Here is a 16255-nt window from a genome sequence, read left to right on the forward strand (position 1 = left end):
GTACAAACACAAACATATTTAAAAAGAAACACTGCAAAGTTTTATTTTTACCATAATACATGAAAATTCAATGAAAAATATTTCTTCAGTATATTTAATCGACAAATAAAAATAATAAAATACTTTGTAAAGGAAATCGTCACGGAGAAAAATCCATAAATTGGAATCCATGTTATACTTATATTACATAACACAGAGTGCCATCTGTTATAACTTGTTCCCCAACTACTTAAACATATCTCTCCAATTTTTTTTTAATTAAAAAAGGTATTTTAAATTGAAAACTTTAACCAACCTGATTACTGGGAACAATCTGCTTCATTCCTTCATTTATGATTTTAATGGACTGTAGATCATTGTTAATTATATTTATTAACTGGGCTATCCCATTCTGCTGCATCTTCAAGAACTGCTTGATTTCTTCTTGGGCGTCTGCGTCTATCCTGTAGTTCTGATTATTCTGCTTCTGCGTACCTTCCATCATTTTGACATGAGACAACAGTTCATTAATTTGACCCTTAAACTGCTTTGGAACATTTAGCTGAGCATGCATCATTTCCAATCTACCCCTTAAGAGTTCCTCTTCCGGTTGTATTGCAATTCCTACCTTCCTTGTGCTTTCCTGCTTAACCAAAACCTGAGACAAAATAGTTGTAGTACACACGAATTTACGCACAGACTAATCTTACTCTTAAAATCCTATGCTGCAACTCTAAATATTTCTGCTTTAACTCTGATATCTGCGCTATCGAAGATGAATGTTTCGTCTTCAATTCGGTGATCTCTTTATTGACTTTTTCTAAGAATGCCTGGTGTAAACCTGTCTGATATTCTTGATGCAACATACGAGACCTTAGATCAGAGAATCCGTTTATGGGTACGGGGATGTACTTTTTGGGATTTGGATTGTCTTGAATGGCTGCCTGCCACATTTGTAAGTCTATGCCTGAAAATATTATTTTATATAGAAAAAGCAAATTAGGTAGTTACTGGTGATAAATATTTATATTATCTATGATATTTTTTTTTCTTGAAGTATGTATTTCTAAAGGTTAAAGCTAGCTCATTTAACTCTACACATCATTTTTATAATCTCTCCTCAGGCTCATTAAGACAAATGAATTGTTCGATATTTTTTAAATCTTTCAACAACCAGTTACCAATATCAATATTTATCAAAATCAAATAATAAAAATTTGCAAAAAATGATATTTTTTGCCTTTTGCTGTATAATATTAATTACTAACCTGGTGGTGGCTGCTTCAGATATTCCTCCAATTCTGCTTTGCTGGGAGTAACAAAAGGTGTTATTGAACTCACACCGACATTGGCAAGTTGTTGCTTCTGTGTGGGTTGATTTAGAAAGGCAGATAAATCTGATGCAGGTATTTTACGACTGCTACCTGTAACTCCTTTTTCAGCAACAGTGATCTTAACTTCAGTCTGTGTATCTGACACTGCCTTGATTTGATTAATTTCTACGGTTAAGTTTGGTTTGTTGCCCAATATACCTGCAATACCATTCTTCAAAACATCGTGTTGATTTCTGAAAGCAATTAATATTTTCAACATATGTGTCGATTTTGCAAAAAAAAGACTTACCGAAGTTCTGAAATTTTTTTGTCAAATGTTAGTTTAACTATACCGTCGGAATTATCCTGTTCTGGAATAACATTATAACCCATTGCTTTAAATCGATAAAATGGATTTTGGGGCGAATATTCAACAGCTGGTTGGGTAGAATTGTAGTAGCCCTTTCCTGTACCCCAACATGCTTGAAGCATATTCCATTTCTTAAGGATATCATCACGTTCATCATTAAACACATTTATTGCATAAACAGAAGCTACAACTTGCTGGTTTCTGGTTGCCGCATTAGGGGCTGTTGGCCCTGTTAACAGAATAAGGTTAACGTGGTTAAATCTAGTTTTTAATATAACTTACCTGTTGGTGCAGTTAGAGGTTTAACACCAAAGGCAGATCCAAAAAGACCAGTACCACCAGTGGTAGTACCAAAACCACCAAAACCAGTATTAGTTGTACCAAAACCACCAAAACCAGTGGTAGCAGTTGTAGCAGCAATTCCAAAACTAGTTCCAAACAGAGATGGTGCTGTTGTAGTTGTACTACCAAATAAACCACCCCCAAAGGTTGATGAACCAGTACCAGCGCCAAATAAACTAGGAGTCGTAGTTGTACCCGTTTGGCCAAACAATGATGGTGTTGATGTTGCTGTACCAAATAGACTTGGAGCAGCACTAGTGGTGGTACTTCCTATGAAAGGATATGTAAATTTGTTTTTCAGATTTTAAATATTTGAATATTACCAAATAAACCTGTTGCCTGAGCGGTGCTAGTAGATCCAAACAAATTAGTTCCACCAGCCGGTGTAGAAAATAAACTAGGAGCCGAAGTTGAAGGAGTTCCAAATAGACTTGGCTTTGTTGTACTACCAAACAGCCCAGTGGGCTGCTGTTGCGTAGAAGCACCAAAAGTGGTGCCAAATGCAGGTGCTGCTGACGACGCAGGGGTGCCAAAAGTTGAACCAAAAGTTGGTGCTGCAGATGAAGCAGGAGTGCCAAAAGTAGTACCGAATGCTGGTGCTGTAGCTCCTGATGCTGGAGTGCCAAAAGTCGATCCAAAGACTGGTGCCTGCTGTGTATTACTTGCCCCGAAGGTGGAGCCAAAACCAAAACCTGTTGAGGCTGTGGTTGCTGGAGTCTGTCCAAAAGCTGTCCCAAAACCAGTAGCTACAAATGAAATTAACAAAAATATATTTTGGAACAAATGTGAAATAGTTTTTTTTTTCTCGACTGTGACTTGTAATCTCTCTAAAACAGTATATAGTGTTTTTATATACAGCGAGTGACAAGAAGAAAATGCCATATTGAATTGTATTGGTGTGTAAGACTTTTCATCAATTTCTTGGAGTGCCACAAAAAGGGAGGAAGATGAAGCTTATTTTTGTAATAAGATGCTTCGTACATTTTTACATATTTGGATAGAGCGATTTATTACAAAAACATGAATAGAGAATTTGGCGGGTTTACCCTATAATAATAAGGGGCATATATCCAAAAAAAAGTATCATTATACACTGTAAAAAAATCGGTGCGAGTGAAAGTAATAAAGGTTTGGAGTGAATCCATTGTGTGAAATTATTGAGTACATTTTCACTCAATATTGGATGTATTGATCATTTTACTCATGTATGTATGTATGTATGTATGTATGTATGTATGTATGCATGTATGTATGTATGTATGTATGTATGTATGTATGTATGTATGTATGTATGTCGGAGGGTGGTGGAATTGCTTTTCCACCGCGGCACTTAGGCCTTATTAGGCCCCTTGTATACCCTCCTTCATTACTCGAGTACTTTTCTTCAAACCATCATATTTACTACACGGGTGGCTTGGTGGCAAAGTCTCGTATAGTTTATGTATGATAGCATGGTCTTGAATTACAAAGATTTTCTTTGCTTTGTTCTCATTACCATTTATCGGGTACCACACGCATGCGGAAAATGTTGAGAGACCCAGGTCTCTGGTAGGCTGCCACAGCCACGTCCCCGAGCCTGCCTTAGGTCACCCATCCAAATTCCTGCCTGCGTCCGCGATGCTTACCTCGGCAGATCGAAATCCACCGGCCAAGACACCCGGCTAGGCGGTCCCCTTTCATTTTACTCATTTAAGATTATATTTAAACTAAAACTGAGTACTTTCACTCAAATATAGGTACTCCTTAAATAAATTCTTCACGTAAACTCATATTTGGTGCACTTGTACCTAAATCAGAGTAAATGTCCTCATACTGAGTCAGTTTAAATGAATATTAATTTCGAGTAATTTGAATGGCGCCGTGAAGATGGCACCACTGACATATTGCTTCTGTAATCTCGAGCCCGTCAGATGTTCCAGAAAAGTGTGATCGATAGGAGAACAGGCCTTAGCCGGCGCGACGGCGGATCTCAGCTGGCGGGTCTCAGCCAGGACAGGAGGAGGCCCCGCGAAGTGAATTAATTTCAACACTGTATATCCTAATTAATCATTTATGAGTGGTTAAATTTAAATCAATAAGTCAACTCTAAATTGATTTTATAATACTCAGAATAGAGTGAAAAGTCGCTCAATTGATAGTTAGCAGTAACTCAGATTTGATTGTGAGTAAAACTCGCTCATTTCTGATGCAATAGTTTCACTCAGTTGTACTCATACTAATTTAGGTTAGGAAATCTCAGAATTCTAAAGTGATAGAATAATTTGGAGGTCAGATTTGGATTGGGCGACCCCAAAAACATGTAAATATCCGTTTTTTGAAGAACTTTTTTCAATTTTAGTACCACTAATACCACAACTTCATTCAATGATATCTCCGCGAATAAAAAAGATTTTTCATATCTGAAAAAAGCGTTTTGACGGTAAGAGTGGTAGTTTTAGAGAGCATGATTCGTTTTTAGAAAAAAAAAAATTTTCGCTCTGTGATATAAGCTCAAATATACCAAAAAAAACCCCTGTTTTTGCACTTATAGGTTAGGATATCTCGAAAACATGATGTAAAGGAGCAATTCTGATGCCGGATTTGGATTCTACGCACCAAAAACCTTCGGGTAAGTGAGGTCTGGTTTTTGGGTGTGAAAATTGTTGCCCTGTATTATACATATACCTATATTAAAATCACAAACTGTTCAAAAGGTAAAAACTTAGTCAAAGTAATTTTTAAACTAGTCTGAAAAACATTCAAGAAAAAAGTAAGATGTTTTTAACAAATTGTCATGTAGATAGAGTGCATCTTGCAATGGATTTTCCATACTATTGAAATGTTAATGACACAATTTAACCTTCACAGGGATAACGAAAATTAATCTGGATTGTCCAGATGTGTAAAAGAAATATATTCTCATTAAGAAATAATAACATTTCAATTTCCCAATCATATCTTTTGTATGATTAGGGAAGAAACTAAATATGATTTAAGAAATTAATATTTTAACAGAAATTAACATTTCTGTTTTAATTTTCTTATTTGTTAAAACATATATCGTATCCTAACAACTAGACCTAACATAAGTTGTTTATTGGTTAAATAGTAAAAATAATACAGCATAATTCTAGACAGAAGGTTAGAAGATCAATGAATAAGTTAATTGTATTTAAATATATATCACATTAATTATTAAAAGATGTACGTACCTACTTACTACAACTTAATAACGCATATATGTGTTTTTGAATAAATATCTCCAATTATTAAATGATGAATGTTAATTATGCAAATCCTTACAATATTAATGAAATGCACGTGTAAACTCAATTTTTGCAATATGCAAGAGCTGTCATTTGAACTTAGCTTATAACCTTATTGCCTTAATATTAGTTAAGTATTGGTATTTTAGAATGAAATACACAAGGCGTTTCTAAATTATGAAACAGGAAATAGGAAACTGCAAACAGTTTTCTATGAACAGGGGTCCGAAAATGTTTAGTAAATAAGCTTTGATTTTCAGAATTTATATCACAGAAATGTATAAAAATGTTTATTACCATTTTTTACACTGTTTTATTGAAAAAGCCTTGGAGAGCTTTTTCAAGATAAAACATTTTCATAATCGTTCACCAGCACCTGTATACGAAGGGAAAAATTGTTTCTCCATGAGATTTTTGGAATCAATAATTTAAAAATAGGACTGCTAAGTTATTCGGTTTGATAAGCCATTTTGAAATTATTTTAAAAAAATATGTTTTTGGCAGTGCATCTTTATCACCGTGTAATTTTTTACTAAGCGTTTTCGGATTCACGATCTTAGAAAACTTTTTGCTTAAAATGGCATTTTGTATCCCTTGTTTTAGTTTGGCACTATACTTTAAAAACACCCTGTATATTATTTACATTCGAACGGCCATAACTAAGTTTTGATAGACCGCGAAATCGGGTCAAGTTATAGAAACATACGCCTTATTATCTACCTCTAAAAAACAGAATTAACATAACATAACAAAGGAACATTCTAAAATGTAATACAACATAAAATAAAATAAATATTACCAAATGAGTAACATATTATGTTGTTTGAGTTAACGTAACAGAAGTAATTTTTTAAAATAATTAGATATACGAGTACCTACCTATAAGTTTTAATGTATTGGTACCAAGCTTGATTCGTAAAATTTTTTAATTTCGTCAAGTGAACTACATAACATACATGCTGTGTTTTCATTTAAAGTAAAATACATACACCTAAGAAGGTTTCTGGCCAGTGGCATTTCATATCTCCTAACATACAAAAGTTGTGGTGAGAGTCCATTTTTGCCTTGACCGTTTCACTTATAAAAATTGTTTTCTTATTGAAATGTATTGTTCCATTCCAATTATTATTAGATATTTTCAACTTAAATTTCGAATTTTTATTACAAAAACATATTTGGATCAGAAGAAGTTAATACGTTCGAAGTTAATTAAATTAGGAAGTTACCAAACTGCCGACAATTCAGTCGGCAAATATGCTTCGCTTATGAGTTTTACAAACACATAAAACGAAACTGGTGAGATTCGAAAACATATCTAGTAACTAAACTAAAAGAATTTTTCTTGAATTTCATAAAATTAATATGCAAACAAATAACTATAGCAAATAATAGTTACTTAAAAAAGAAATACAATTTTTATGTTTGGATAGCTGATTTTCTTTCACATGGCATGAAATGTTTTGATATTCCCGACAAAAAAGATTTTTAATTTACTTTTTAAATAAATAAATTGAGAACATTGAAAACTATTTAATAGCTAAAAAAATCAAATGTCATTTACAACGTATATGAGAAATACCATGTGCTAGACGACTTTGTTTTAATATAGGTATGTAAGTACCCTGAAATTTTATATATTATGTAGTTACTTCTAAAAACACCTTTTAAATGTTTAGATAATGATCGAATGTACAATGTTCCTAACTTACACATCCACGTCGCATTTATTTATTCCATACAAGTGCTATAAATAAATTATTTAAATAAACAGCAGTCATAGTTTCCACTATTACTTATATAAGGTATTTCCGATAATAGAATTATGTCAATGTCATGTGATAATTCTATTATCAGTTTTCAAATTTGCCAGTAAAATATTAATGTTGCTACCTACTTATCCAATTATGATAGAAATGCATTATAATCTTGGAAAAAAAAATAAGGGCTCCACCAGATATAGTACGGTTCAAAATAAGTCGATTTAACTAAACTTGACTTATTCCAAAAATTAATAATAACGAAGTAACATGGTGTTAAAGTTGAAAAAATAAATAACAGTTTCTTTAATATACAAGGTGTCCGCAAATTTCACCGACAACATTAGACTGCATATTCATGACGGTAAATAAATACGATCTACGAAAAAAAAGTTAAATAAAAAATTTTTGGTTTTTGAGTTAGAAAATTGTCAAAAATAAAACTAATTTAATTAATAACTTCATAACCCTTTTACCGATCGCGTTAAAATTTGGGACACTTATTTGGACTATTATGGCGTATTATTTCTTAAAGCTTTAGTCAAATCGATATACTGGATGATAGTTTTCTCCGGTTACCTCTCCCTTTTAGCGGTCAAAACTTTTACAATGGTCGTATTTTTTAAAACGGGCAGCAACAATGAAAATGTCGTTTCATTTAAAGAAAAAATATTGTCTCCTGAGAAAATCGCCTACAGAAAGCCATTCTTGAGAAAAATGGAATTACTTGCAGGTCTGTATGTTTCGGTTTGCGTAGCAGTGTCACGGATTTAAAACTTTGAGTTCAGTAGGCGATGAAAAACAAGATGTCGATTGCTGTGGCTATCAGAGAATGTCATTATTGTCGTGTTTCTTTAGGACTCTCATACATGCAAATTATGAAAATTTACAACTCTGTTCCTTATAAAACAAGATAAGTCGGTACAAAACAATTTTAAGCAAATTATTATCTTCTGCGAAGCCATTTACTAACCAGCGCGCAGCGGCAAAATTGTAAACGTGCGTAGGGATCTAAATTTTCAAGTTCCTGAGCAGGAGTTAAATGAAATGGCCGAAGAAGTTGCTTTTTTAAAGTTTTGTGAACATTAGTTTTACATACACTTAATTGTCTTGATACACTACGGACACTTCATAATTTGCACGTGTGGAGTGATGAGAATCCTAAAGAAACAAAACAATAATGACATTACCTAATAGCCACATTAATCAACATCTTGTTTTCATCGCCTACTGAACTCAAAGTTTTAAATCCGTGACACTGCTATGCAAACCGAAACATACAGACCTGCAAATAATGCCATTTTTCTCAAGAATGGCTTTCTGTAGGCGATTTTCTCAAGAGGCAATATATTGTTTACATGAAACGACCTTTTCAATGTTGCTGCCCGTTTTAAAAATGCGACTATTGTAAAAGTTTTGACCGCTAAAAGGGAGAGATAACCGGAGAAAACTATCACCCAGTATATACATTCGACTAAAGCTTTAAGAAATAATATGCCATAATAGTCCAAATTAATGTGCCAAATTTTAACGCGATCGAAGGGTTGTGAAGTTATTAATTAAATTAGTTACCAACTGTTTTCAACAAAAAGGCATTTAAATTTGTAAATGCATAAAAAAAATTATTTAAGTTAAGTATTTTCAACTCCACTGATGTTTTTAAAGGAAATAGTTCAATTACAATTTTAAATTTCGTTCATTTAACAATTTTACTGCAAACAGAATTGACAAGAGTAAAATAACATACCTACTTTCTAAAAAAATTTAATTAATCTAACAAAATCTCAACATTGTAACCAATCTAAACGATCTAAAAATCTAAAAAATAACTAATTATTATTGACCTGTCTTAAAAGATGTTTATTAGTTGAGTTTAAAATAACTTTTAAACATTTTTTTATGCAATTACCATGCTTTTTGTTGAAAACGATTGGCTTTATAGATATTAGCAAAGCACATCTTTTTTAAGCAGAAAAGTTGGGGGGGGGGATTTTTCCAGACCAGTGACTGTGGCACAAAAAAGTTTTGGCAGTTTAAATGCGTCATAATGGTCGATTGTGGCGCGCCCTAGAAGATACAACGAAATTGTCGATAAATTCGAATTTCTCACCCCAAAAAAAAGTCTAGATACGAAATTTCACGATATTAACTCGAAGTCGTCGAAAAATATAAAGAAAATATTATTTATTTTTTCAAGCGTTGTTCAATTTTTTGACTAAGGCAAATTTAGCTAAATCGACTTATTTTCAGCCCTGTATTTAAAAAAGAAATAACAACTGTATTTTCATAAATTCCTTTGATCCAGTGGTATATAAAAATTGGAAATAAATTGAAAGCATTAGTTAAGAAAGATTACGATTGTGCAATCTAACTAAATACGTATTATTTCATAATGTAAATCACTATGACATTATTACGCAATTTTTTTATAAACCCCATAGACCATTTTTGTGGACAAAAAATGATTAGTAATTAATAAAATAACCTCCGATGTACCATGAGAATTATCTGGAATCGGACGTTCTTCACCAAAGGAGGGTTGGGCGAAGCAAAGGATGCACGTAACCGTGGTATAAGTTATTTGTAATCCTTCGGTGATGCCTTGCGAGGGCAAGAAATTGTTAATAAATATAAAATACCCCCGGATGTAATATGCGAAATATCTCCAATACTGGACATAGATTGGAGATGATGGAATAGCACGACCATTCCCGTTTCCCTGAATTAGCGTTTTTACCCGTTTAACATCCCGTCATGTCATATCAGGTGTGAAGTCAACTAGCAGTAACAGCTTTTCAGAGACGATGTTTTACTGAACAGCGAAGGCTAACCTCTTCATAAGGGATCGGGACAGGATCGGATTCTGCTTAATTTTAAACTGTTCACGGTTTAATTTTGTTGCTGTTCTATTCATTTTGAATTAATTTAATATGTCTAGCACCGATTGGCTATTGAAATGGCTGAATAAGAAAAAAGAGTAAAAACATACCGAATTTATATAACTTTTTTATATTACCTGTGTCAACTTTCCTAAAAGTGTCTATATCTACATTATGTAGTTACGGTAGTATAGTTCAGGTAAACTAGATCAATGTCAGAGCTGCTTTAAAAAATAGTAAAAAATTATTTTCTTATATTAATATACATAATAGAATATTTTTAATGTCCGGCGCTTCGTACTTCGCGCTTCGGCTTTTTATTAAGCAAATATTTTTCTAAATATCTTAAAGTAGGAAAGTTCCAGCAAATATTTGGATTTATCGTTTATTAAGTAATCTTAACTAAATCAAGTCAATAAAAAATTAAAGTTATATTATATCTCTTGATACTAAAATATATGTACCTACGTAAAAGAAAAAACTTCATAGAAAAGCTAATAATTACTTTTAATTACTTATTTGAAATAAAAATATTCCAAAAATCATTGTTTTCCATGAAAATATATCTTTAGCGTACCTAGAAATTGGCACCAAAGGGTATATCGTCGATTGAAATGCAAAGCAGTGTTAACTCCAAAAAAATGTTTTTTTTATATTTTGAACAAAATTTAATAAGAATATTAGTAAAACATATATTAGTGTTTATAAATCAATATTTTATACAGGCCCTTTAGAATATTTCAGACTACTTTGATTTGAATTTAGAAAATTTGGGCCCTGACGTTTTCGAGGGTGCTCAAAATAAAATAATGTCGCTGTAGCACTTCCATAATAGCGGAAGTCGCCATCTACTTGCTTATTTTAAATGGAACACCCTGTATATTTTTGCATATTTCAATTCTACGCGTACTTTTATAGTTCAATTAATTGGGCATTTAAATAGCAATTTTGGTCAACTTGCCAAAATTTTTTATAAGTATACTTAATAAAAAATAAGTTAAAGTAATTTTTTAACCCCCGGCCAGGGGTGAAAAAAGATAAAATAAAGGGACAATTATTTTAAAAACTGTTTAGTTTTACATAAAATGGTGAAAATTTATTGTCGAATTTGCTTAACTTTGAATCGCCATACTAGAACTTGGTTTTTATAAATGAAACACCCCGTATATTTAATCAAGAACTGTTGTAGAATTTTACCCTCTATCTATCCATATTACACTTCTCTATATAATCATATCTTTTAATTGTTCTGTTACGACGGCTTTTGTGATAATTAAAATGCTCCTAAATCTTGCGAGAATGGCTGTGAATTTGCTAGCAAACTTAAAAATAAAACAATCAATATGTCATAAGTCATCATTATTCGCTGTTAATCTGACCGTGGTACTAGTTAAATATTGATTTGAAAATAATGGAAAACAATGCGTACTCAAATGTTGATATTTTAAATTTAGTATTTATTCATGGCAGTCGAATGGAATTATGAATAGAACATATAAAATTTTTAATGAAAGATATCCCAGTTTAAAACCAACAAGCAGAAAAAAATTAAGAAGATTTTTAAGAATTTTTTTTTAATTATCATTTATGAGTTGATTGATTTCTTAAAATTCTTCTTAATATCTTTCTGCTTATTAGTAGTAAATTGAGATATCTCTCATTAAAAATTCTGCGTGTTCTATTTATAATCCCATGAATAAATAATAAATTTTAAATTTCAGCATTTGAATACGTTTTTTCCAATATCTACAAATCAATATTTAACTACCACTGTCAGACAGCAAATGATGACTTATGACTAGGGCTGTCAGAGAGAGCCGCAATTCAATGGCGTGCCAAACGGGTCAACAGAGACATGCGTGTGCCGCTGCCGCAGTATGCTTCTCACATTCACGTCAGGTTAGTACACTGTTCTTTGTTATCGTGCGGATATTGTGTAATTAATTCCTATCCGTTGGTGTTTATGGTGGTGTATTGTAGACAATTTAATTCATTGCTATTTAATAAAAAGATGCGTACGCCTATGTACTTATGACATATCGGTTGTTTTGTTTTTAAGTTTGCTAGCAATTTCGCAAGAAATTGAATCATTTTAATTACTTATCACAAAAACCGTCAATAACAGAAAAATTAAAAGATATCGTATAGGGAAGTGTAAAATGGATAAGCAGAAAGTAACTTTTTAAAGTAACTGATATAAATAACAGGCATCCCCCTATATCCCTTCCAAATATAAATACTTTAGCTTATACGATGTAAAAAATATGCAATTTTGAATTAGGCTATAGAAAAACAGCTTTTTTATAGAATTAAAATATGTATCTCGAAGGCCATATAGGGAAGCTTGATAAACGACCCCCTAAAATGACTAGTAGAATCCAAATATATTTTTTTAACAGACTGCTCTGTATATTTTACATATTTGGATAGAACGTTAACATGACAGGGATATAAGGTTTGATATATCTATCTCTAATAGTGAAGGAAATATGGGAAAAAGAGTGTATAGCGATTATTGCTAATATTATATTTTTTTGCCATATTTTCTTTATTATTAGAGATAGATATATAAACATGGTAATCCTCAAAAAGCGTTCTAACCAAATATGTACAGTGTTCCATATAAAGAAAACGCAGATTTAATAAATAAACGGTGACCCAAAATTCACGCAAGAAGTAATTTTACGACAAAGAACAGGTTTTTAATTAAAAATTGTAATTTTTTTATTGATTAATAAAGTATACAGGATAGGGTTATGTACAGAATAGTACATCGGGTAAATGGCCTCCATGGATTTACTGGCACATAAGCACTCGTTGCTCAACGGCGCTAAAGCGGCCAATTATAATCACTAAAACGGGAAATTACACGACCAAGAAATGACTCGTGCAGTAATTTTAATTGTTTCTCGGGCTGTATGGTATGTGCACCGTTTTGTTGAAACCACACGTCGTCTACATCCATGTCTTGCAATTTAGGCAAAAAAACTGGATTATCATTAACTGTTATTGTCAGGACACAGTGACACGTTGTGGATGCATTTGTTTCTCAACAATCACTAGTGGATTGTCTGATAATAACCCTGAACTGTCAGCTGTCAGACTGTTTTTTTTGTTGGCAATTGTTTTTCCAAGTACACTTTTCACAAGAAAATTTTCTGAAACTTTGACGTATACCTACCATTTATTTCTAAATATGAAAGAAACAGAGATAAAGGAGGTGGAATATTATGTGAATGTTAAAAACAGTTGATATTTATTTGAAAACGTGGTAATAAAAGCAGAAATTGCAGCAGCCGCACGTATATGGCTCTCCCATTGTGTGAAAAATGTAAACATATTATTCATGAAAATTTTTCCTGGAAAAAAATCAGCGCCAGCGATATAAATTACGTATACAAGTACAAATCCTTTACTTTTATGTGAATCATAATTTGCAACTGGTGCAGTTATTACAAACGACTGATTTTCCAGCGACGAACTGTCTGAAGTAATAGCTTCCTATTCCTGATGTCATTAGCTTACGGAAATCTTTACCACGAAACCATTAAAACATTTTTAGTAATGTAATGCAACTTTTTTACGTCGTCAGCGGCGTCAGGTTATTGACAGGAAAGACCGATAGAAAATTTAGTGAAGGTACTTCCTTTAAATAAAATTGAAAATAGATAATAAATAATATTACGTCATATATGCTTATACTAACATAAAATTAGTTAAGTTAAAAATAATCTAAACCAGTTGGACAAACTTTCAAAACTGATTCCTCTCGTCAAAATAAACTAGACCAGCATTTTTTCTAAATTGACAGTTTTTTTATAAGTTATTCAAGAACCATTCCCCTTCTAAAGGGGCCACAGCCACTCAAAGGTGAACTCATCAAAATTCTTTTTTCAATGTCAGAACAAGAAATATAACCTAGAACTGACTATACAGTTATGTTTTGGACAAGATTTCCAATAAAAAATATATTTTCAAAATTTTAGTTAAGACCGTCCCAAATAGGAAAATGAAGGAGGGGGACGTTGTGACTAAAATTTAGTCTAATATTTAATTTAACTTTTTTATACATGAACTTTTTCACTGTTTAATTGAAAACATTGATAATTTATCTAATTTTACAGCAGCTCTCGCCGTTTATATTAGGAGTAAAATTGATTAAAAAATTATGTTAGATGTTAGACAAAAATAAATCTACCCTAAATTAAAAACCATTTGAGTTTATGGTAAGTCATGAAAAACGTGAGTATTTAGAAATTTTGTATACAAACTTCCAAATTATTTACTGAAAAAGAACTAGGCCTTTATGGTGACGCTAAGAGTAAAAATCACAAGGACTAAGATCAGAAAAACACGGTGGCCAAGCAATTGGTGAATTTTAGTCAAGTCCTATCCATTTTCTAGGAACATTTTAATACAATCAAATTTGAAAAAAATACATTGAGATGTTTAAGAGAAATTTGTATTTTTGCTTTTTTTTATTTCAACTTTAAGAGAGTATATTTTGGTATCTATGTAGGTAACTTAGGTTCGAACTATTTTGACTTCTAGTTTCCGCCATATATGTTTGGCTACATATTTTAGAATCACCCTGTACTTAATTGCTGTATCAAAATAACAAAACACTCTACGGAAAGCATTTTTAAATTATTTTTGTGCATTATTTTGATACCACGTATTTTCATTTATTTAAGGCAGACCCAATGTTAGACAAAAATTTGAAATATACTCAACTACAGTACAACACAAGGAATACCAGCGAAAAGTTGAGTCATTTTGGAATGAATATTATATTATGGATGTATGTGGATTCATCAGTAACTTTTGAAATTAAAAAGGTTGATTTCACATTTTCACTGGAATAATAATTGCGTTTATTCATTTTCTAAATTATTGTATAACATATCAAGAAAGTAGCCGAATTTATTAAATCTTTTAAAAGCTTTATCCTTAATTCCAATTACCTGGAAAAATACTCTTTCATTTTGAAGAGTACACTACTGTTGTAAAAAAATGTTTAAAAATTAAGCAGTCGTCCTAAAAAGGCTATTACACCAATGGCGTAGAATTTAGAAAGAGGAAAAATACTCCTCTGTTTCTGCTGTATGACTCTGGAAATAATAAAAAAACTGTATTTTACCATGGTTTAACGTTTTTTTAAGTACCTACCTAAACCTTCCGTCAAATGATATAAAAATATTGAGCAAAACTAATACAAGCCAAAAAATGCGACTGACCTTGTAAACCAGAAGCCACTTACTTGCCATGCGCACCAACATGAGAATTGTTCCAGCACACAAGTTTTGGACATATCTTATCCTAAACACGGTTTTTCGATATATTTGAGGTTATATTACATAACTAGGTAATTTTTATCCATAAAACTCGTATCACAAATACATTTTGAAAATCGCTGTTCACAAGGAAGGTAACAAAAATACTACGTGCTGCTGGTTGAGGAACTAATCTAGACTTCGGGAGGCGCGGCTCTTAATAGAGACATCATTGGCCCATTCAGTTTACATTTCAATCATTTGCAAAATTTTGTTCCGGCTATTACATGCTTTCATTTTATACAGCTGCCTAAATTGTATGTACACATTTAAGATCTACCCAGTATTGTTTTCACCCAAGCGAGCTGCTCTTGATGTATGGCAGGAATTTCTGAACATCCTGTATATTCGATTTGAGATGCATTAAAGCACAAATATAGGAGAACGAGGTCAAGAGTCCCGCGAATAGTTCAATTTAAATCGTTTTCTGATGCATTTCCTTAGAAAAATTATAATTTAACGTTATCGAATAATGCCATGGTAATCCATTAAATAGTTAAATCTAAAGGTTTAAATCATGGTTAAGAATGTAATCAAAAACATTTTATGTCTATAGTCGTCATCTCCATTATTGTAATTTTACCCCTTATATTTATTTGAAATAATTCCAGCAAACTCACATATCCAGTTTAAAATAGATAGGTAGGTACCTACGTACTTCTACAAATTTCTAAATTACAACAGTCGAGGTATTTGTATCTAATTGCAAGTATTTCTACATCTTTTCAAGACCTTCTGAAATGTATAATAAGGAAATAAGGGATTCTAATAAGTGGCTGCTGAAAGTTGATTTTTTCAGAGCACTTTATAAACATTTATTACGTCATCGAATAGGCTACCGAAAGAACTTAATTTAATATAAGGTTCAGTGACGGCTGGTTAAAATCAAAACAGTCATGCCGTTTGTTTAGGAAACAATTTCTAAGCCCATATAGAGCACTTTCATGACAAAAAAAAATCTGAAGAAATACGCAATAAAATTTTAATTAGGGGTTGCCCACCCTGATATCTTGAAAAGGATTGCGCATATATATATA

General features: G+C 32.1%; 1 protein-coding gene across 1 annotated transcript in view; it reads right to left on the reverse strand.

Annotated features, from left to right (window-relative positions):
- Positions 1-247: 247 nt before the first annotated feature.
- LOC108906665 (nucleoporin p54) overlaps positions 248-16255 on the reverse strand; it is a 21364-nt gene continuing 5356 nt past the window's right edge. Inside the window, exons 2-7 of the mRNA XM_018709983.1 lie at positions 2328-2750; positions 1945-2274; positions 1603-1891; positions 1248-1546; positions 690-946; positions 248-637 (exon numbers count right to left, since the gene is read on the reverse strand). Of these exons, the coding sequence (XP_018565499.1) occupies positions 287-637; positions 690-946; positions 1248-1546; positions 1603-1891; positions 1945-2274; positions 2328-2750 (1949 nt within the window). The 3' untranslated portion in view covers positions 248-286. The remainder of the gene's footprint in view (positions 638-689; positions 947-1247; positions 1547-1602; positions 1892-1944; positions 2275-2327; positions 2751-16255) is intronic.

The sequence above is a fragment of the Anoplophora glabripennis genome, unplaced genomic scaffold, assembly GCF_000390285.2.
Source record: "Anoplophora glabripennis isolate ALB-LARVAE unplaced genomic scaffold, Agla_2.0 scaffold185, whole genome shotgun sequence".
Lineage (NCBI taxonomy): Eukaryota > Metazoa > Arthropoda > Insecta > Coleoptera > Cerambycidae > Anoplophora > Anoplophora glabripennis.